At 38.9% G+C, this 25214-nt stretch overlaps 1 protein-coding gene across 1 annotated transcript; it reads right to left on the bottom strand.

Moving 5' to 3' along the window:
- Nucleotides 1-861: 861 nt before the first annotated feature.
- LOC147607815 (protein MIZU-KUSSEI 1-like) lies at nt 862-2625 on the bottom strand. The gene has a single exon (XM_086789727.1). It carries the CDS (start codon nt 1945-1947, stop codon nt 1183-1185), a length of 765 nt encoding a protein of 254 aa, XP_086645853.1. The 5' UTR covers nt 1948-2625; the 3' UTR covers nt 862-1182.
- Nucleotides 2626-25214: the final 22589 nt, after the last annotated feature.

The following is a 25214-nucleotide window of genomic DNA, read 5'->3' as shown; positions in this document are numbered from 1 at the left end:
AAATTTTATTTGTATACCTTTTACCTTCTCGACCAAAACTTTAAATCTCTAAAAGTGAACCAATACCTCACTTTTATCCATTTTAACCAAGAGAATGGTGATCACTTTGTTCCCGCTATTAATCTCTCAAAGTCAAAGAGTGCATATATGAGAGGGCTACCAGTCAACATGCATTTTAAAGTTTATCGTACATAGTTGGTTGAGAATTCATGCAATGGAGGTAGAGGCCTTGGGTTGTGGTTTTTCATAAGGAATCTCCGCCCACTATCTAATACCATTGTCTATCTTGGCAAGGCTTTTCAAAGCACCTCACATGGATTCAGGCTATGTGATAGTTCATCTTTGTAACTCCTAAGGCTCTTGTATTTTTGAGAGCTCCTATTTCGTGAAGAAAACATATACATTGAGTGAATAAATAGTATGTATAGGCATCCCACAAGCTTTTAAGACAATTTAAACACCCTAGGTTCTCTTTTATTTATGGCAAGTCAAATAAACTTAAGATTATATGTCACCAATTTTGAAGGCAAAAAGATCAACATCCTTGGCGCTATTTACTGTATCCTCTACTCTTCTTTTTTGAGCAAGCATTAATGCTCCTCTTTTTTCACACTACAAGTGGCGAAGAGGGGAATTTGCATGCATAAAAAATAAAGTTAAAAGAGTACTCTAAAACCTATTGAACACAGAACATACATTCTACCATAGGGCCTTACCATGCTTCGAACCAAGTACAAGAATGTTACACAAACAAAACAAGGAGTGAATACCTATCCCCACTTACTAGACAATGATGCCTTCACTTAAAAGAGAAGGGGACAATGCCCCATTTTACAGGCCATACATAAGCTGCAAGTTCAAGAGCAACATTGTGGACATCACATTGGCAATCTTTACATTTGGAATGAAAAAAGATGGTGTTGAAAGTTCTCTGGGGTGGGGGTGGGGGTGGGGAGTTCTACATGGGAACAAGAGGGATTGAGAACCCATAATACAAGGGTGGATGAGAGATGGAGGAGGAAGTGAATTGATATGACAAAATGAATCATTCATCCCATATACAAAAGGAGCAAGTGTCATCTACCAACTAGGGAAATTAAAGGTTAATTAAGGGTGCACCCATGAAAGCTTGAATTGTAAACCAAACCTTAGCTCGAATTAGAAGTTGAATTGGAGACCCAATCAAGAGCGAGTGAGGAATATGCTTAGCTCTTGGCCTTGAGATCCATCAGGGTTGATCATATGGAAAGCTTCTGAATCAGGTGATCCAACAACTCTCTCGTAGGTGGCTCTCATGTAGATAAGCTCATCCTCTTCCTTTGATCTCCCACCACCACCACCGCCGCGGCTCTCTTCTATACCATTAGAGGTGTGATTAACACCATGATTACCATGTGTATTAGTATTGCTTTTGCAAGGGATGACGCCTGCCCCTGTGGTAACGGACTGCATCAAGCTCATGAGGTTGGATATGGCGGAATCACTGTCTGATTTGGCCACCTTCTTGATGGCAAACCCTACCTTTCTCCCATTGCAATACATGCTCCACACCGGCTCTGAGAAAAGAGAGGGGGTCTCTTCCAGCTCAGCTAGGTGGTCTTCCTTTTTCTCGCATTCGAGGGTGATTCGGAGGAGGCCGGATTGCATCTCTCTGACAAGCAGGTGAGTCGGGATGGCAAACTCTAAGAGAAGGAAGGGGGGGCTTGCAGGGTCTTCTTGCACGCAGAAATTCACCCTGCCTTTCCGTTGGCCGAAGATGGTGCCTGTCACTGTGGAGCTCATGAGGAAGACAGCCCTGCCGCTGGCTATGGAGTTGTGGCTTGTGCTGCTGTGGCAGCCGCAGCATGGTACCATCATGCCAAAGATGGCTCTAAGAGATGTCCAACAATGGAATTCTTTCTCATAAGAGCTGCTGGTTGCTCTCTTCGGTCCATTGTGATCCACCATAGCTACAAAAAGCTTCTGTCTCTCTCTCTCCTTGTTTTTGTTGAACAGCAAGAAGAAGAACAATGAGGTGGCTTTGATTCTTCTCTGATAACCCACATCAGAAGACTGGCTTGCTTGCTTTAGCTACAAGACTCTCTCTCTCTCTCTCTCTTTCTCTCTCTCTCTCTCGCAACAAGCACCTTAAGAAGCCTTCTGATTTCTTGTCTTCTCTCAATGCTCACATGAAAGAGAAGGCTTCCATGCTTAGGAATGTAAACAACCTTCCTTGAATTCCTTGATGCTTTCTCTCAAGACCCAAATCAGAAAGCTTGAGGAGGGAGCGACTCTCACTCTCTCACGGAAGGTATTTCAAGTAGGCTATGGAGAGGAAGCAGAGAAGTAGTGAGAGAGAGAGCCACACACACACACACACACACACTCTCACACACACACGCAGAGCAAGTGTATCTCTCTATCATAAAATGATCAGGTATGCTATGGACAGAAAGCAGAGGCCAGCTATAGAAGAAGCTCTCTCTCTCTCTCTCTCTCTCTCTCTCAAAGTGCGTCTCTCCCAAGTATAGAAAAGAGAAGGATGATTTCCATACCTTACCTCAATCGAAAGTTAAGCTAAATAGTAAAAACTACGCAGCTCGAAAAGAGAAGAATGTGCACCAGCTTTCTGTAATCAGTCCGGATCTCGAAGAGCGCTCTCTCTCTCTCTCTCTCTCTCCTTCACGATATAAGCACCAGTGTAAAAAGGAAAAAAGAGAGCGCAGTGGGCAGTGGGCACTGTTGTGAATGTCTCGTCTGTGCTTTTGGTCTCTTGCGTCCTCTGTGTGCATTGTTGTTTGCCATAATCTAATATTATCTTCCTTAACCACCTGTTTAGTCACCATAATCTAATAAGCTCGTCCTAATCAACCCACTCCACTTTAGTTGATTATATCTGCACTAAACTAACATTATCTTGCTTAGCCTCCTCTTAGGTCACCTAACTCCAATCATTGCCATAATCCAAGCTCGTCTTATATCAAGTATTATCAACCCACGGTTACCCACCTCCAGTCTCTTGATTATATCTGCACTCAGTGTCAGAACCTACGATTATCTTCCTTAATCAACCTCCTTCTCAGTTGATTATCATCGCCTTAAACCCACATTACCCACCTTAACTTCCATTTTCGTTTTCGAATCTCCAACCGAGGTTGGTCTGGGAATTTAATTCAGGAAATTCACGCACGCCCTCCTTTGTGCGCGCGTGGAAAACATAGAAAACTGTGGGCACACACTTGACGTACTTACTAATTATTAATTATGCATTTACCGACAGGCTTGTGGGGAATAACAAAGGTTGTCTAATAATTCAAATAAAAAATACATGAATGCACAGCAAGATATATTAAATAAATCATCGCAGTGTATTTTAAATGATTCAATCGCCATTGACCTGTCTCTCTGTGTATCAATTGCATTTCTCAAAACAATGTCAAGTTTCAACTGCCAGATACCCAATTTTCACAGGAATCTGCAGCATAAAACGTACAAAAATTTGCAGAGAACTTGGGTTTCTCCACAACCACAGAAGATTCTCGTTGAGATTTTTCCATTCTGAACAAATTGAGAGACTATTCTGTTCAAGATTGAAAGTTTTTAGTTCTCTTTTTGTATGAGAAGAAATTGAGCAAGAAAGATCAAAAGCATTTATACATTTTTTGAAATTTTGCCATGATTTAAAAAAAAGAGAAGAAATTTATTTATATTTTTTTCCAAACAAGGCAATTATAGTAAATTAAGCAATTATGTAATCCACAAAAAATATATGAAATTTTTATAAGAAAAATGCAACATTCATTCAAGTTCCCGCCCAACAACGGATATACTTCTATTTTTGAGATTTTTCTATTTTCATTTTTTTTTACACTGTTGGCTCTTGGGTTTGATTGAGCTTAACAAAAGGCATTGAATGCCATTGGTGCACACTTTCCAAAATTGGAATGCTTGCAAGCTCTTGGCGTTTTGCATAAGAACGATTTTGGAAATGGGCCACCAACAGCTCAAGCCTCATGGAATTTGGAAATTGATTTACTTACTTGTCGAAATTCAAATTGTCGATTTTGTTCTTTTCCTTGATTGAGTTGTCGTGGTGTGGTGACACGTGCCTAAGGGTCTTTTCTTTTTTTCCCCTTTTTTTAATTCTCTGAAATTAGAAAGAACAACACACCCCATGGATGCCACCACTTGGAGAGGGAGGGCTCGAACCCATGACCTTGGGACTCTCAAGCAACCACCTTAACCACTCCACTAACTCACAGGTGGTCGCCGACAACATTGGGTCTTTTCAAACTTCTTATTAGAGCGGCGCCGCACAGACTACTTGCATTGCTTATATTACTTGCCTTTTGCATTTAAAGTGCAGTTTCTCTCCATGCTCATTGGTTAGTCATTGTTTAACCTCTAAAGTCATTCTATTTTCAACCAAACTTGTACTACTTGTAGTGGCTTAGAGCCATCATTAATTATCTACAAAATCTCCTAAGTGCTCCGCAAGGCACCCCTCTCACTTACATTCAAATATCAAGTGTTGTCTATGCAAGGTAGCTTTTAACACATGACCTGCATTCTTATGATATAAACTTCATTCTAATATTATACATACATACATACATACATACATACATACATATATATATATATATATATGTTTTTCTCTCGCAAAAAAAGAAAAAAGAGAAAGAACGACATCTTCATTGAACAAATAGTGCATATTTAGATATACCTTACATAACTACCATCTTTACTTTGGTTAGAAGCTAGAACCAAATAGGTGCTCAATTTAGCTTTGATAATAATACTTTTTATCTTTGTTTTGGCTATGATCAAGCTATAGCACACCCCAATCTTGTCTACCACCTCCATTCATTGATTAGAGCAATGAACTCATGGAGTACTACTCTACTATACCTTCGTGTAAAAACTCCAAAAGGTAGAGTGAATGCAAACACCTTCAAAACAAACTCCAATCATCTTGGAGTATGGTGATATAAATCCATAAGGTGATTGTTTTAATTAAGAGCATTTCTTACTCCTTGGGGTCTAGTTTCACACTTCTCAAGGTTGTGTCCTAAGAAATAACCAAAGGTAAACTAATAACCGTGTTTTGGTTTACATCGGGGAGAATGTGGTTACACATCTTTGGGGTTCAAGTTTTCAACCTAGTCGTTAGTCAGGTAGCTAGGCTTGTGTTTTATCTCTTTAGTAAGGTAGCTAAGCTTGTGTTTTATCAAGTTAACAACCACTCCTTTTGAGCCATCATATTTTAAAACTATTAAACCTACTACTAAAGCTTTTAATGCTTGCTATTAAGCTATGAGAGTAAATGTTCTTGAATGTTTATTAGCAATCTATGTGAGTTTTGTTTGTTTTCAACTTCGACTATGAGTTTTTTGAAGCATGGAAACAAGCCCTTGGTCTTTTCGATAACTTGATCAAATCTTTGCATGCAAAATGTCAATATCTTTATCCTTACATTCCACTTATCACAAATCATAGTATCTAGACAATCCCACAAGTGGTTAAGTAGAAAGAAAACAGACAAAAAAAACATATTTAATCAACTTTGCCCCTGTGCACTATTCAATAAACCATACACTTCCTCTACACCGTAGTACAAACCTAGGTTCGTTCTACATTGGGCTTCTCATATAGCCTTGAAGTTTGAACCATCCCCATCTCTTCAAACTAAAGCAAACCAAGCAAAGCTTTATGTGTACATACATTGCAAACCAAGCAAAGCTTTATGTGTACATGCATTGCATGTAGTCACACTATACATCAATGGGTTTTAGGATTGTGTAGATGTAGATTCCACAACATATGTCACTTTTGTTAGATCCATAATATGTGTGATTTTTGTATCGTGTTCTACATCTTGACTCGTCCTCATTATAGCTTGGTTTTTGTCTTCACTACTATAACTTGGTGTAGTATGATCTATATTAACAATGCAAGTAGAAGGCTATCTACACGCACTCTTTCTCATTGCTATTCCATGAGATTTGGTAGAAGAAACAACAAATAATACTATGGAATCCATTCTCAAGGGTTGTGAACGAGAGAGAGAGAGAGAGAGAGAGAGAGAGAGAGAGAGAGAGAGAGAGAGAGGTTTCTTATTTTTTGCACTTCAAGCATCCACTAAACAAAGGTGGTCATTGTCATTGTCAGTATTTCAATTTGCATTCTGGTAAGTGCATATTGAATGGGAGCTTGTACTTACACTACATCATTTATAGCAAGGCTCATCACTAATGCCTCAAGTTGCATAGAAAGTGCACGTGAAAATGGCACTTTGTGTTTGCTAATATTCCATTTTGTACTTTACAAGGATGATTGTCTTTATATTGTATCAACTTCCAATCTAGAAATATTGGCCATGGGCATTACATGAGTAGTCAAGCACTATAATAACAAGTTTGACTAGGCTTTTTGTTTTCTTGTTTTTGAAATATAACTATGTTGTTGTGGCATCCTCTTTTTAGTAGTGCTCGTGCTTGTTGATTTTGGTTGTACGTCATTTTCTTTTTGTAGATGTTCTATTATGCACAATCATATAGTTTTCCAAGAAAAATAACTTTGTTTAGACTTTTCATTCAAACACTATTGTTTTCAAGTAAGGGATTACATACATTAAAGATAGTTTTGATTTCTTCAAACCAAAATGCTCAATTGTATGTTTTCAAGGCCAAAATAGGCATGCATAGACACACGCACATATGTATGCATAAATGCAAATGTGTGTATGTGTGTGCATGAATGCATGTTCCCATGTTAATTCAAATTGAGAAGTTTCTCAAAAGTTCATATATGTACATAAGGGATATTATTATTTCTCAAACCATAACACTCAATTGTCTATTTACATGATTACACATGTGCATGTACAGATGCTTGTGCTCACATCTACCTATACACATGCACAAATTCATATGTGTGTGTCTATGCACGCACACACACACACACACACACACACATGCACATGCACATGGAAACGTACATACATATGTGCATTGACAAACACATGCATACATATATACAAATGCACATGCACACACACACACGTGTGTGCATGCATATATACTTGCACATAGACATATACGATCACGAACATATTATTAAATGAAGATATTCCTTCTTTTGATGTACCAAATTACCGATTCCACCTTTGGAAATATCTTGCCCTTTTTTTTAAGATTGTACATGAATCATCCAAGATCATAATGATCCCAAATTTGATGCATATTTTTTTTCCTTGTGAAAATTTATGCATGCTTTAGTAGAATTCAATCATCATCATAGCCCAAGATCAACTTATGTGATGTACATGGAAATGAATGTTTTTTTTTTAATTTATAGAAAGATAAGATTATCCAATGGTAACTTTAATAATATACAATGAGCTTGAGTATTGTGTTTAAGGTTATAAAGCATGTATCTTGAGAGAAAAAAAATCAAAGAGAAAAAACATATGGTAGGTTGTCCACCACATCACTTTGGAGTGGCTAAAGGAGAAGCTCACCTAAAATCTACATGTTTTTTTTTCATTGGGAAAATGGCTCTACTCGGGAGCTTTCCTCTCTCAAACAATGAGAAATTAGAAAATTTCCCTCAAGAAAACTTTTGTAGCCCTCTAAATTTAGCACCTTTTTTATATTGAGGTCTTCATTTCAAAAACCTTCATCTTCAGTCCCAAAACCTATAAAAATGTGGCACAAAACACTATGCACATAATGAGTTAAAAATGACATTATGCACTAGCTTGGAGGGAAAATTTGGACATATAGACAAATGAATTAATGCAATGTCTACTCTACAAATGTTTTCTACTCTAAAAGATATACAAGTCTCTCAAACACACTTTCTTCTAATTTTGACTCTAAACTACTCAAAAAAAGCACACAAAACAATAAAAATCACTCTCGAACACAAAGTGAAAATTCTTTTTGTTTCAAAAACTATCCACATAAGATCCTAGACTCATATATACATTCTAAAATTTAAACACACAAAGTTTCTTTAAAAAAATATTTCAATTCCAAAATTGGAGCATTACAAAATGTTGGTAAAATTATGATATATGTTACCGGTATCACCATGATGTAAAGGAAACCAAAGGGAAAAAGGTACCCTAAACCATGTTAACTAAGAAGAGGGATTATGCACACTAATAAAAATTATAAGATAGACTATCTTTTGTTACCAATATTTGTAATTTATGTAATTACTCATGTATCATCTTGCTACTATGTTACTTCTTATGATAATTTATATTTCATTATAAGAGCTGTTGGACTAAACCTCTTGCCTTGTTATAATACTTCATTTTTGTGATTGTCATTAGTGTTGATCTCTTTCTTGCTTTCTAGCATGCTATGATATTGAGCCTAATTCATTTCTACACACCCTAATCAACTCTAGATGTAAATCTCAAGTGCTTTCCCCTTCAAAATTTATCGCATGTGCTCTACCATGAAACTTTTCTCATCAAGATTCTCTAAATCCTCTAGCCTTTTTGTAATGGATCCATCTATGTCAATTATCCCTTACATTTTCTATCCAACATCTGTATGCACTCTCCCCAGGTATCTCACCAAGTTTTTGTTAATGTGGTCTCTACAGGGCACAAATGTCTTTTTCGGGCTTCATGGTCACTAGTTGCAATGTGGAGCCCACTATTGTGGTGTGACTTGTTAAGGCCTAAGGTGGCCCACTATGTGTTGGGATGTGTGCTAGGATGTTGACATGTTTCTCTCTTGTCTAGTTGTCACCTAGAAGAGCTAGTGCTAGGTTATGGTTTGGTGATAAAACCACAAAATTACTTACTTCTACTCCTACTCTTTCACACTCCCTTCCCTCTTCCTAACCTAAGTGGTGTAACCATTTTATAGAGATTTTGATGTAACTGCTCACTTTCCACTATAAGGCCTTTGTTGTAAGAGTTTTAGGCTATTTACAATTTTTTGAGAAGTAAAGAGAGGCCCTAAGATCACCCTAGCCATGGTCCCTAGGATTTTTGAGTTTCTTTTTATGTTTTTTGGTGTTGTAGAGGAGGACCATATTGCCTTTGTTCATTTATTTATCTTTAAGTTTGTCGTCAAACCAATGTTTACATCTCACTTTTTCCACAATCATATTGTATACAGTGAGGAGGCATGTTTTGGCGAGCTTTTCTAGCTCAAAAAGGCGACGGCCAAGGATATTTCCTGTTCTTTACAACAATTTTCAAGTTAGGTACCAAGAACTCCATAGGCATGACCACTTCAGTACCATAGGTTAAACTGAAGGGTATTGCATTTGTGGTTGTCTTGTAGGATATGTGATATGACCATAGGCATGACCACTTCATTACCATAGGTTAAACTAAAGGGTGTTGCATTTGTGGTTGTCTTGTAGGATATGTGATATGACCAAAGTGCTAGCAGGTAATTTCTATTCCCAATCATTGCACTTGGCCTCAACTGTTTTGGTTAGGATGGCACAAAGGACTTTATTTGTGCTCTTGGCTTAGCCATTAGCTTGGGATAGTAAGGGGAAGATTTTCTATGGGTGACTAAGAATTCTTGTAACAAGAATTGTATAACTTGATTAACAAAGTGTGTGCCATTGTCACTCACAATCTCAAGAGGGCATCCAAAGCGAGTGATCATTTATTCTTAAAAGAACTTAGAAATGGATCTTGTGTCAACCTTGTGTCGGCCTAGCTCCCCATTTAGTGCAATAGTCCATGGCTATTATGATATATAGAGTTTGAGTGTATCAAGCCATTGGACTAATGGGTCCTATGAAATCAATGTCCCATTTCTCAAATGGTTGTAAAGACATGATAGGGTTTAGTGGCATACTGTCCTTAAAGCGTGGGATGGCCACTCATTGGCATTCGTTGCATCATTGGACATATTTTGTTGCATCTGCCATCAAGGTGAACCGCTGTTTCTCACTGTTTTCCCTAGTTGAGCAAAATGGGAGGACAACAGTTTGGTGTATCAAACTAGTCAGGAAAGGCCATAGGAGATGAGTAGACTCCCGTCAAAAATTTTGGATTCAAAACACCAACCCTTACATGGTCATGAGGAACATTATAGACTCCGCTCCACTGGATAGGCTTATGCACACACTGTTTCCGATCTCTTATTATGTGTCACTCCTTTGCATGTCACACTCACACTATCTCTCTTACACACCATGTACCATTAAGCATGTCACACTCACACTATCTCTCTTACATACCATGTACCATTAAGCAAAAACACAACACAATCAAACATCCTAGAATACCATGTGACACAGAAGAGAGAAGCAATGGCAAATGTGTTCTTGATTTCATTTCAGAAGGAAGAATTACACAGAATTGATACCTAGTACAGATGAACACTTGCTAGATTCAACATGCTACAAGCTTCATGAAATAAGCATCAGCTAATATAATGAGAGTTTACAAAGCTATGCTTCATTACACATCACACTGACAATAAGTCCGCACACACTACTCTTAGCGTCATCATCTCTGTAGTAGTTGGTCACCCTTTTTAAGCAATGCCTTCTTGATCTTGGCAATAGCTCTAGGGCGGTTATAGTCCACCTCCTTCACACATGTGCTACTGGGGTGGTGCTCACATCATGCGTTGTGGGTTTTGCTCTGCCTTCCACTGATCCGTCCGTTTGCTACTGCACTGTCAAGCACAACACTTGGCACGCCTACTGGTGTTTGAGCTTCTTCTCTCGAACCAGTTCCCTTAATAAATCTTTGCTTGAATTTTATGAACATCTCTAGGGAGGTATGATCCAAGATGCGCACCTCATCGGTGTAGGTGGCTCTTTTTTGGATCCTCTTCAGTTTTTCAGCATGCTCTTGTGAACAGCCCAGACCCATGTTGCTTGCCTACAGTGTTTTTTGATCAAAGAGTCTCGCCACCAGTCCAAGTGGAGTTTGCCCCAGAATCGTTTTCTCTGCCACATAGGTATGGGTCTTCATTTGACCTGGGCCGCTTCTTCATACTCTTCCGGATTATCTGATGATGGGCTTCTTGCCCTTTCTGCTACTGGTTCTCCGATGCCCCAATTCCATATATTGGTACTTGTGGGTGGTTGCATTCTGGATGGGAGCATCCTCTTTTCCTCTGATGTCTGTGAAAACAAAAATTGAGAGTATGGGTGCTGAGGTTTTTGGACTAGTATGGACTTTATTCTTTTTGTATTTTTAGAATATTGCGGGAATTCCATGTTCGCCTTTAGTAGTTTAGAAAACATGACATGTGAGGCTTCAAAAAAGGGGTTTTACATGCTGGCCCATGGAGAAGGAGAACTGTTGACCAGTCGGTCTTTAAGCGTTCATTTTCCTTGAGCAAAGCTTGGTTGGCATCCTTGAGCTTCCGAACCTCAACCACCAACAGTTCCTATCATTCTTTTCTGGGTACTCCGGGCATCAGTATCTATGGGTTTTTTGTGGCCAGTTCCGCATTTGTTTTTACTTTTGAGAGATTTGCTTGGAGTCTGGTAATTTCCTCTTTTGCTTCTCTCAGCTCTAACTTCCATTGCAATCGTATTTTTTGGGTTTTTCTTCACCCTTTTAGCCAATTGCCATGCTTCTTCTATTTGTATCTGTAGGGCAACCTTGTAATTTTCCCAATCTCCAGGCCCTTCTTTTCTTAGCTCATTTCCATTTTCTATGCATCACTACATCTCTAGTTCCAATGGATTTAACTCATTGGTGGCATCCATGTCAAACTTTGTGCTTCTTTCAAATTTTCGCTTGTACTCCTCTACCTGGTCTTTTTCTCTGTCTCTCTCGTGGATTGCATCACTTAATATGTATGCATATTCTTTTATGGGTGTGGCCTCCTACAACTCCTGCTCTGCAACACTTTGTTCCTTTCAGATAACTTCCTTGCTTCTTTTTCCCAATGCTATGCTTTCCAGTTGGTGGCCTTTAATGCCTACATCGGACTCTAGTCTTCACTTTCTATTTGTTTCTCCTTTCCGGAAAGCAATGGTCTTGGAAGATTCATGACCCACTGGCTGTTGCTATTGTTGTTATTGTTGTTGCTATTGTTTTGATGATGTTGTTGATGTTGCGGTTGCAGTTACTCCTCGTCTCCATCATCTTTGTTATCCAAGTCATGGATGACCTATTGGGGTTTGCAAGACAACTACTCATGGATTTATACCAAAGCTTGTAGTACTTGATCCCATACTTTGCTCAGTCTAGTCTTTGTTGTGTTAATCTTCGTCTTTGGCATCTAGCGGAAGGCACAAGACTTCCTCTTCTTCTTGGGTTTTCAGGTCTTGTATTCAGACTAGGCGACTGCCAAAGCTGTATTGTTGTCCAGCACTTCATCCTTTAATCCCTGGATTTCATCGACCCAGACTTTTGCTGGCTTCCTTGCCTCTTTCAATTTTTCTCACATCCTTTATATCTATGCTTGGAGCAATTGCCTTTTGCTAATGAGAGTCATGATTTTTCCCTCGCTTAGCTCTTTTTGGTCTACTAGGGCCCTTTTAGCCATGGCCACCTTCTTTTGCAACTCTTTGTTTTGCTGCACCATTGACTGTGATTTGCACTCCAACTCCTTGGTTTTTGCTGTGGAACTCATCAACATTCCATACTGTTTATGATTTAGTCCACTCAATTGATTAATTGCACTCCAAGCCTTTGTTTCATACTTCTCCATTGAAGAGAGAGTGTGAGAGAGAATTTTTGGGCCATAGATATTAGTGCTTTGTCCATTTGCAGTTGTTGGGTGGAAAGTTCTGCCTCCAGTTTTTCAAGTAACTTGTCTTTATGACTTGGGGCTTTTTGTGCCTTTTGTGCCAGTGCTGCAATTTCACTGGTATGATAAGCTCTGTTCTTGAGGGTGTATTCCCCTTTTGGTATGCTTCTTTCTTTCTTTTTTTGTTCCCCTTCTCTCCTCTTCTTCACTTCTTCCTCCTTCCTTTTCTTTTCTTCTTCCTCCTTTTTCTTTTCCACTTCCTCAGATTTATTTTTTCTCTTAGTTTCCGCACAGCGGCTTCCTATTTATTTTTCTCTTCTAGTTCCCTTTTCCTTTCTTCTTATGTCCTCTTTTTCTTGGCCTCTTCTGGATCGAGGAGCATTTCTTCATCCACCCTATTCTTCCTATTTTTTGTTGGTTTTCTCGGAAATCTTTTTCCATTCTTCCTCGTCATCCACATCATCCTCAAATGAACTGAAGGTTACTTTGGTAGCTCTTGAGGATCCTGCAGCTTCTTTGTTTTTTTGCTTGTCGGAGATATCTCCTATCCGTCGTTGATCCACTAATCTTGCAGCTTGGTAAATTGCAACCTAACTTAGCCCAGGTGGTTGCTCTCTTGGCTAGGTGGTTGCTCTCTTGGCCAAATTTTCCTTGTAAATTGCAACCTAACTTTCTCTCCTGCCTTTGCTACTTTGAGCAGTTTGTAATTTTTGTTCAACATGTCCTCCAGCTTCCCCATGAACATTATGTTCTACAAGAAGAAGACAAATTATTCCTACCAGGTTTCTTCTACCACATCTTTTACTTGGTGCATGTTGCCTATTTTAGGGATTTCTTCATCCACCCTTGGCTTCAAAAAAGTTGGTTTCAAGAGCTCCATCCGAGGGCAATCCCAGTGCATGGTGCATTGCATTTTTTGAGATCTTTATCGGCTACTTCCCCTTCATGTGTACAATGTTGATTTCTAAAAATTGATTAATCAATCTTCCCCCATCCTCTAGGTCTTGCAACTCCTCCCACTATCGGTCAAGAAATTTTTCAAACCCACACCTCCTTGCCCACTCTTGATGCTCCTTCTTCCTCATGTCCATGATGAACATGGGCATGCAAAGGCTTTTCTCTAGTTTTTGTTAGGCTTGAGTGTCATGTTAATCTTTGGCATGGTGCTATTGAAAAAGTGCTACAGATGGGTGAGAGTGTGTCGAGAAAGAGAGCAGAATGTGAATGTGAGTGTTTGTGTTCTCTTTTATGATGTTTTCTCCTTTTAGCTTCCTTTTTGAGGTGTTTTCGACTTCTTCATTTTCAATGTGATGTGACCCTCAATTTATATCATGCCCCCGCCACCTTGGTTTAATGCTATTAAAGAATTTTTTCCGTTTTCCCTTCTCGCTGTTGTGAGTGGATTTTCAATGATTTTGTGACATGTGCCCTTTCATGTAGTTGCTTACGGGCCCTTTCATGCAGTTGCTTACGTGCCCTTTCATGCAGTTGCTTATGTGGCCTTTTGTATTGTTGATGTGGTTCGAGCTGGTGCATGCTTGGTCACTTGCTTTTTTGTTGTCTGGGCTTTGATTAGTTACAGTGAGATCAAGGCTTTTACGATCTCGACATCCTTGCGGTCTAGCCACCCTTCTAAAGCTTTGTGATTTTTTTAATCTTCCGTGTCCACCTCTACTGGTGAGATCATGCCAGAGCATATGCTCTGGACTAGCTCCTCGTCTTTCGCTTCTTTTTTCGGTGAGATTTCCACTAGTTGGCCTTTGTATTTCCTCATTCTGAAGCTATTGACTGCTTTTGGAAAGAATGTACCATCCAAGTTTTCTAAGGTGAAAATATTTTGGCTGACTGAGTCTTTCACTATGAATGGTCCTATCCATCAGATCTTGAATTTTCTGGGATGAGGTCCCAACTTGGCGTTGTAAACTAATACAAGGTCCTCTTTCACAAAAATTATGTGCTTGACATGCATATCAGTCCAAGACTTTCTTCTTCGTTGCACTATCTCTGCTTTTAAAGAGCTGATTTGCCTCTCTTCCTCTAAGGCTAGGAGCTCATGTATTCTATGCTCCCGGGATTCTTCCATTGGAAGCTTCTCCTGAATAACCACTCTCAGACTGGGTACCACATACTCCATTGGCATGACTGCTTCCAAACCATAGACCAATTTGAATGGTGTTTGCCCAGTCGCGCGACCTTAAATGATGTCCAAAATGCCCATAGGGTAGCATCTAACTTTTGGTCCCAATCATTTTTGTTGGCATTTATGATTTTTTTAAGAATCTTGGTCAGCACTTTGTTGGTGGATTCTGCTTGGCCATCGCACTGTGGGTAGCAAGGTGAGGACTTCTTATGATTGATCACGTATCTTTCTGTTAATCCCTTCATCACTTTGTTCATGAAATGTGTCCCCTGATCATGTGATTATTTCCACCGGGGCAACCCATGCCTAGCAATGATGTCTTTGAAGATGAACTTCACCACCTCTTCTACGGAGTTGCTTTTCACAACCTTAGCTTCCGAACACTTGGTGAAATAATCTGTTTGCCACAATGATGTATTCACATTTGCTGCCTTTTGTGGGTGGCTTGATTGGTCCCACAAAATCCAATCCCCACTTCATGAATGGTGACAACGGTAGTATGGGTGTAACCTATCGGAATCTCCGGGTTGACCCATTCGTTTTGACAAACATCACAGTTCTTTGCTTCTATGTTGGAATCTCACATGACAGACGGCCACCACAGGCCAACTTGCCAAATTTTTTGATTTGTTATTTCACCACCCATGTGTCCTCCGGTGTGTCCTCCAGTGATGCCACGGTGTACTTCTCTTAACATTGCTTGCTGCTCATGGTCCAAAAGACATCTGTGTAGAATCTGGTCTATGCTTCTTTTATAGAGCTGCCCAGCAAATCATAGTGAAATTTTTGCTCCTTAGGGCAATTGTCTTCTTCCTGTCTGTAGTATATTGTTCCTTAGGGCAATTCTCTTCTTCCTGTATGTAGTATATTGTTCTGGAAAAGACCCATCTTCCAAAAACTGCATCATTTTATAATACCACTTTTCTTCCACTCCGGTTAATGCTAATGTGAACAAGTTGGTGAAAGATCTCTGCCCCCTCCGCACAACAAATTCAAGGGTGCTAGCAACAGAAGTAGCACTTCTTGCGCGCAGGGCAGAGCCTCTCACTCATGGCCTCGCCCACGGATATTCGGACAAGAGAATAATCCCTCGGTTCTTCCAAAACCGAACCCAAAAAAACTTCCCTCGCCCGGCAGACATAGGCGATTCCTCCATGATAATTTTATTCTAACGTTGTCAAGGTCATTCACTAACCAAACTGATCTGACTGAACCCGTAAGTCTCATGCTCAGATCAAGGAAAAGACTTGCACACTTGGATCATAGAGTCCAATGCTTTTTTCCTCATCAACAGGCACAGCCGTTGATTCTTTTCCATAGAACAAGGGTTGTCCGAGATTTACTCCAGAACTCTCACCACATGTTCACTCAGGGGCCTTTTCAATAGTTCCTAGCTCATAGTACCCATCAATATAATCACGTAAGAAAATCCATATGGACTCTCCATTGAAGATTCACAAGATTAACCAACAGATCCATATAAAAGAGCCATGGACTCATCCGTTTTGAGGACCAGCAACAAGGACAATCAACCACATCCATGCCCGAGTTCAGAAAACAACTCTAACTCCTTGTTCCATTTTCTTCCTCAACACACGCGTGGGTATCTTCGGCGACCCAAAGCCCGAGCACCGTATGGTCAACACCCTCTAGGTTCCTTTGCAGAGGTCACCTAGCGCTTCACTCATAGGCCGCTTCCTTAGTCCCTCATCTACCATAGGCCACCATACCGGAAGCTCACCATTTAAATCGAACCGAGGCTGGTCAAGACCTCACCGACCTTGCTACACGAGACGTTCTCTGTTGACTCTCCGTTGTCAGCTATTGCAACTTTATCACTTAGGTCTACACGACCTCATTCACAAGATAGTCAAAATGCTTCCCTAGCATTCTTGACATAAAACAGTCATTTAAAAACAGGTCATAAATATAGTTTCTATAAACGAACTCTCATATTTCCACATTGTTCCACATCATTTCTCGTTATTCCACATTCTTCTACATCAATTCACATTACTTATTCCACATCCAGTCATATGTATTCCCATCGTCTTCATCCATTCTCATCCAATCATATCATATTACATCTCATCACATCTATCCACATCACATCACATTCATCACATATCACATCCAATTACATCTATTCAAATCCTCATCACATCACGTCACATCCATCCTCATCACATCTCATCCATTCACATCTACCTATATCCACATCACATCCATTCACATCACATCTCATCCATTCACATCTACCCCGATCTACATCACATCACATCACATCCATTCACCTCACATCTCATCCATTCACATCTATCTATATCCGCATCACATCTCATCCATTCACATCTACCTAGATCCACATTCATCCACCTTACATCTCCTCCATCCATTCAGATTACATCACATCCATTCAGATATCATCATATCACATTCACATCCATTCACATCTCATCGCATTACATCACATCCATTCAGATATCATCACATCCATTCACATCCATTCAGATATCATCATATCACATTCACATCCATTCACATCTACCTAGATCCACATTCATCCACCTTACATCTCATCCATCCATTCACATTACATCACATCCATTCAGATATCATCATATCACATTCACATCCATTCATATCTCATCACATCCATTGATATCTCATCACATCCACATCCATTCACATCCATTCATATCTCATCGCATCCATTGATATCTCATCACACCCATTGATATCTCATCACACCCATTCACATCTCATCGCATCCATTGATATCTCATCACACCCATTCACATCCACCACACCCATTCACATCCACCACACCCATTCATATCCATTACACCCATCACACCCGTTCACATCCATCACACCCATTCACATCCATCACATTCATTGCATCCTCATCACATCACGTACATTCCATCCACATCTATCCTCATCACATCACGTACATTCCATCCACATCCATCACACCCATCACACCCGTTCACATTCATCACACCCATTCACATCCATCACATTCATTGCATCATCACATCACGTACATTCCATCCACATCACACCCGTTCACATTCATCACACCCATTCACATCCATCACATTCATTGCATCCTTATCACATCACATTCATTCCATCCACATCTATCCTTATCACATCACATTCATTCCATCCACATTACATCACGTCCACATCTGTTCAAATCACATCTCATTCATTCCATCTACATTACATCACTTCCACATCTATCCATATCTCATCCACATCCATTCACATCTCATCACATGCATCCACATCCATCCATTCATTCACATTCACATCTATCCACATCCATCCATTCATTCACATGCACATCTATCCACATCCATCCATTCACACATTCACATCTATCCACATCCATCCATTCATTCACATGCACATCTATCACTTCACATCACATTCTCATCCATTTACATCACATTCTCATCCATTTACATCACATCACCCCCATTCACATATCATCATACCTCATCACATTCACATTCACATCCACATCCATTTACGTCACATCACCCCCATTCACATATCATCACACCTCATCACATCACATTCACATCCACATCCATTTACGTCACATCACATCTCATCACATCCACTCATATCTCCTTGCATCACATTCATATCTTATCCCATTCACATCCACATCCACATCCATTTACATTACATCACATCTCATCACATCCACTCACATCTCCTCACATCACATTCACATCTTATCACATTTGTTGAAATATACAAGTGAATAGGGTGTGTGTGGGAACAAGCTCTTGGATAGAGGCTGTAAAAGAGGAGATGTAATTGTGAAAGAACCTGTGAAAAGGTGAGAAGAATCTACCGGGAGAGAATAATGGGTAGCATGAGGGAATTTAGGAGTGTGGAGATATTCTGGGAGATATTCAGGGAAAAGAGAAGAGGTGGAGAGAATCAGGCAAAAGATGGAGATATTCTAGGAGTGAATCATGGAGAAATCAATGGGTTTTGATGCTTGATGTAAACTCTATAAATTGAGGCATAGCCCTAATGAGAATTTGCTGGTTTTTGAGTATCCATGCCTACATTAATCTATTTGCTAATTATTCACTAATTACATCTTAATTATTTCTTAATCACTTTGTTAATCATGTTGATTCTAGTGTTTGATCCACCATAGCTCATCATTTTGCTCAAATTTCAACATGGTATCAGAGCCATGCCTAGAATCAATTAGATTTATGAGCCCATTAGTTAATTAATTAGGATTAGTAGATAATTACCAAAAAATCAAATTTTTAGTGAGTTTTCACTTCTCCCCTTCACCCCCAGCCAGTGGAGGATCTCTAGCACCTTGCCCACATAGAATTAGGGCACAAGCTTTATACACAAGCTAGCTAACATCTCTAGCTTCAAGCTCAGCAAGACGGTGTAGCAAACCGCGCAGCAACGAAGCAGAAATCAGCGATTTGGCCGGCGCATTTTTTCTGGAGGAGAATTGAGATTTCTTCAAGCTCAGTTCAAATTGCTTCAATTCCTCTTAGCCCAAGGGGTAATCAAGCATGCTCTACAAGCTGGTGAAGACAGAAATCAATTTCATCAAGTCTACAGAGAGATCCAAGATCTTCATCAAATCTGCAGGTGACTTTGGTAAAACAGAGATTAAGCTTTCAATATTTGGTCAAATCTTGTGTTTCTTGGCTTAATCCTCTACTAGACTCATTGCTATTGATGCCTTTGAAAGCATTTGAGCTCATTTGAAGTCTAAGGCACCAGATTTGGACTCCCCGCATACTCTGTTTTCTGCACACAAAACAGAGCATTAATTTGCTAATAAGTGATTAATCAGTGCTAATCACTGTATTTTGGTACAATTGAGGGTTCAAATTAACCATTAGGTATCTGATACAGATCCCTATAACTTCAGATTGCAAATCGGAGTTGGTTTGATACTCCAACCATCCCGTACAAATTGGTTACCCTTGATTTAATGTAATTTCTGGTAAAATTGTGCTGATAAAATTGTGAAAATCATCATTTTGCATTTAACCCTTGGTTAATGCCTGTAAATCTCACTCAAATTCAAGATTATTCACAGCCAGAGTTGCATTTGGAATGTGCATGAGAATGAATGCTATACGCATTATGTATTGGGCACATTTTATCAGTGTAAAAATGGGAACAGACACTGCCCTTGTCCAGATTAAGGCAAGAGGTAAGACCTCCCGCATAAATTTGGGTTTGCATTGCATAATGATACAAAAAAAAACATAAAAAGCCCAAAGGAACTGTCAGCAAAACATTGAAACATGTTGCTCACATGGAGCAAAAAGACCTGATGGACGAGCTCATGGCCCCAGCCATGAAAGAAGAAGAATATCTCTTTCCAAGAAGAGGATCCACACCGAGAAGAAGATCTGAAGGAAGACATGGAAACGAGAAGAGAAGGTGCCACGAGAAGAGAAGCTGCCCTGAGAAGACTGAAAGAAGAGACGGACGCGTGGAGAGATGTTGCCACGACAAGAAGACTGAAGACAAGAGAAGATGTGAGGCTCCAAAGAGTGAGGAGCCATGTGAAAATCTCTGAGAGAGAGAGAGAGAGAGACACCCACAACCCAATGTAACCTGCCCCAACAAAGTAAAACCACCTCTGAGCCACCGATGATGTAGGCCACGTGGTAGATGTATGTGTGAGCACTTTAGTCAAGGTCACGAGCACTTATAGTAGCCTTGGACACATAGAGAGAGAGTGTGTCAAGGACTATGGAGTTTAGGGACTTGAGGCACTGGTCATGGGCTGTCAAGTAAGAAAGAAACTTGATACAGGGTCCAGGTGTGCTGAGATAACTCGAGGGGAGGATTAGACACTAGTCGCGGACTACCAAGTAAAGGGAGGCAAACTTGGTATAGAATCTAGGTGTACTAGGAGTATTCACTTGAGGGGAGGTGTTGAAATATACAAGTGAATAGGGTGTGTGTGGGAACAAACTCTTGGATAGAGGCTGTAAAAGAGGAGATGTAATTGTGAAAGAACCTGTGAAAAGGTGAGAAGAATCTACCGGGAGAGAATAATGGGTAGCATGAGGGAATTTAGGAGTGTGGAGATATTCTGGGAGATATTCAGGGAAAAGAGAAGAGGTGGAGAGAATCAGGCAAAAGGTGGAGATATTCTGGGAGTGAATCATGGAGAAATCAATGGGATTTGATGCTTGATGTAAACTCTATAAATTGAGGCATAGCCCTAATGAGAATTTGCTGGTTTTTGAGTATCCATGCCTACATTAATCTATTTGCTAATTATTCACTAATTACGTCTTAATTATTTCTTAATCACTTTGTTAATCATGTTGATTCTAGTGTTTGATCCACCATAGCTCATCATTTTGCTCAAATTTCAACAACATTCACATCCACATCCATTTACATCACATCTCATCTCATCCACATCTCATCACATCCACTCACATCTCCTCACATCACATTCACATCTTATCACATTCACATCCACATCCATTTACATCACATCTCCTCACATCCACTCACATCTCCTCACATCACATTCACATCTTATCACATTCACATTGACATCCATTTACATCACATCACATCTCATCCACATCTCATCACATCCACTCACATCTCCTCACATCACAATCACATCCACTTCCATTTACATCTCATCACATCCACTCACATCTCCTCACATCATATTCACATCTTATCACATCCACATCCACATCCATTTACATCTCATCCACATCTCATCACATCCACTCACATTACATTCACATCCACATTTAGTACCGTTTTCTACTTTCGATACAGATGAGACTTTTTTAAGTTTCTGCCAATTGCTTGGCTTAGTTAAAGGTACTTTTTCTCGATGGATATTTTCATATTCTTTCTCAAATTTCTCAAGTGAAATATATTCAATATTCTTCTTTTTAAGTAAAAGATTCATGGGATTTACAAAAATCAATTCTACCCATATTTTCCAATAAAATTAATAATGCTCAAAATTCCACTTTTGATAAATACTCATAATTTGAATTATGCCAAAAATTACTCTTTTACCATTTAATTACTTGGATATCAAATATCATGGGAATTCCTCTTTTTGCATAAAAATAAATTTACCAAAATTTCTCTTTTACCATTTAATTACTTGGATCTCAATTATCATGGAAATTTCTCTTTTTGCATAAAATAAATTTACCAAAATTTACTCTTTTCTCATAATCAATTAATTATGCATAATCATAAAAAATTATTTCTCATGAATATGATGAAAATCATTCTTTTTGCATAGGATGTCTACCTAGAATATGGTAGGAAGTCCTCTTTTAGCATTATGCATAAAAATAAGATATGCATTATTTTTTGAAAATTTTACCATAGCTTCGCTGTTGCTATTACTGATAATTCTTAAATTTTTCTAAAGAATAAAAACTTGTAATGGATATATGATAGTAGTTCATCTTTTATGCTTAAAATCAAATTATGAATTTAAATCATAATTTTAATCATAATCATAAACTTAATTATGATTATCCCACTAGATTAGGCTAATTCCATTATTTCTCTTTTCCCAAATTGATAGGATAATCTATTTCTCATTTAGAATCAATCAAAGTAGTTTTTAACTACTTATAAATAATCTAAAAGAAATAACCATTATTGTGTTAACACAAAATCATAAAAATGCCATTTTCTTAATCTCTAGATTATCAAGCCTAGAGTTTAGCTTTGAATTAGAAGACTATCATTGAGAAGCATACTTTTTCAAAGGATTTAGCCATAAAGATGGCTTTTCTTTTAGAGAGGGATTTACTTAAAAAAAAAGCATTAAAAATAAGCATAAAGATTAACTTTCTCTTAATTAAGCATTAAGACTTTAAGAGAAAGCTTGATTTGAATTAAAACAATATTTTAGAAAGCTTCTCAAGCTTGAGAGGGGTAGAGAAGAAGAAAGTCATTGAGATAAATTGGAAAAAACCATAAAATTTGATTTTACCTCCAAGTTTGGCTTGATTCTCTATTAGCAGTGAAGCCCCCGACCAATCAATTGGTTCACCAAGAGAGGAGAAGAGCAACTCCAAGAGTTGTTGTAGAGAGAGAGAGAGAGAGAGAGAGAGAGAGAGAGAGAGAGAGAGAGAGAGAGAGAGCTCCAAGCTCCCAAGAGAGAGAAAAATTTAGGATATAATAGAAAATAAAATTATTTTAATATAATAATGGCATGGTATAGCTCTAATATTTTTTACAAAAGATTGAGGGTCTATTTATAGGTGAGGGAGGCCACTAACCAAGCCCAACTGGGTTCTAGAATTTTTGAAGTTTATCTTGACTCAATTTGGATAAGATTTGAACCAGTTTGGTTCCCTTTTTAATTTGGTTTGATCCAGGAGAGAGGAGAGATAAAAATATCACAATTTGGACAAGATTTAGACCAGTTTGGTTCCCTTTTTAATTTGGTTTGATCTAGGAGAGAGGAGAGATAAAAATATCATAATTTTTTTGAATTAAAAATCCTTCCACACATGTGAAAAGAAGCCTACCTCAAGAGTCCCCCTCTCCTTACCAAGGTGTCAAAAATGCATCATTATTCTAAAAGATTTTAAATAATATCTCATAATTTTTAACTAATAAATCTTGTACTCAATCAACTCTTCATCTTATGTGAGCATTTACTCATTTTTGGATATTTTCTTTTATTCTTTTGGATTTATCTCATCCAAACACTTGGATTAATCCAATTGGCCCATTGAAACCTTAATTGGACCATAATCTAATTTTTTTTTAAATATAGACCCTTAGGCTAAGGTCCCTTATACCATTTTCAATTAATTCCTAATGCACATTGGAAAGTTCATTTTGAACTTCTATTTTAGGGGAATCCATTTTAGACACTATGAGGATTTTTATATCCAAAGATATCTAAATTTTTTATTATCTCTCTTTAGATATTTTCTCTCTCTAGGCTAAAACAGGGTAAAACAAGATCTTTCTCCTATTTCAGAGAGGGGAATAATTTCAAGAACAGAAGGGGAGGTTCATACACCTCAAAAGCTGGAGGGAGGAATCTTACATCCTACCCCACTTAAAAAACATGAGATGTCCTCATCTCACAGAGCAGGAGGAAAAACTCACTACTACATGATAGCCTAATACCGGTGCTTATACCGACGTCATTATACGGGGTCTAAAAAAGCCCCGTCTCATCGGTATAAACCCCGATATCTACACCGGAACCACGACGTCGGTATAAGCGTCGGGCATTAATACCGGTGCTTATACCGGCGCCTATATCGGCGCTCATACCGGCATAGGTACCGGCAAAAATACCGGCCTTAATACCGATAAATATACCAGCGTGTATACCGATAGATATACCGGCGACAATACCGGCAGATATACCGGCAGATTTACTGGTATACCGACATCTATACCGAGGAATATACCGATGCCATAGTAGAAATTTTTTTAGACAGAATGGTGTTGCCTGGCTGCCTGCAGTTAACAGGACTCAACAGCAGTAAACAAACAGCACCATTCTATCTAAAATAGAGCACAAAAGACAACTGTGCTCGTTTTTTTATTTTTTAGATAAACAAGAAATTAAACATTACTCATGAATATTTTGATCATATACCAATATTTTGAAGGTCTTACATTATGGTAATGCCTCCCAATTGATGGTCTCTCCTTCTTCTTCAAGCATCTCAAATAAGGCCACAAGGCCATGTTTGTGAGCGTACTTCTCTTCTCGCCTACTTGGTGGGCGATTCATGGCCAACTCCTACATAAATGATTAACAATTACAACTTTTAGAAATCAACATTTAGCCCACATACATACATTTAGATAAACAAAATTGCTACAAATACTTACGAATTCATGGCGCATGGTTTCGTAACCACCACTCCCAAGATGAGAAGCCCCTACTGTTTGGAGTCTTGTCCTTGCCGCCTCTCTTTGTTGTTGAAACCTCTTTGGTGTCTCTGTGAGCTCGTGAGCTATGGCTTCCCACTCCCTATCATCTAGCCAAACAGGTTTCTCTTTCCCCTCTCTAAATGCATCCCTCGCCTCTGACCTACGATGCCCCATCAAAATGCGAGCTGTATATTGTATCCACTCATTAGAGACGACATTCATAGGGTCAGATGGCTGAAACTCTTGCTTTATCTTTGTATTTATGTAATTTTTCTTCTCCTTATCTTGCTGATCCCATAAAGTCATAACAAAGTTGTGAAACTGTATAGTGCACAATTGTCGAATTCGTGTCTTCATTGCCTTCCCTGCACTATTCATTATAGGTGCCCCATCCCTAATTGTGTATATCTTGCTGTTGTCATGGTCATGTGCACCCCAAGGAG

The sequence above is a fragment of the Cibotium barometz genome, chromosome 54 (genome assembly GCF_041138505.1).
Source record: "Cibotium barometz isolate CiBa-2024 chromosome 54, ASM4113850v1, whole genome shotgun sequence".
NCBI classification, from domain to species: domain Eukaryota; kingdom Viridiplantae; phylum Streptophyta; class Polypodiopsida; order Cyatheales; family Cibotiaceae; genus Cibotium; species Cibotium barometz.
This window is presented reverse-complemented; position numbering and strand designations above follow the sequence as displayed.

Coding starts and splice junctions, on each gene's coding strand:
- LOC147607815 (XM_086789727.1), bottom strand. CDS start 1,947: ATGGTGGATCACAATGGACCGAAGAGAGCAACCAGCAGCTCTTATGAG.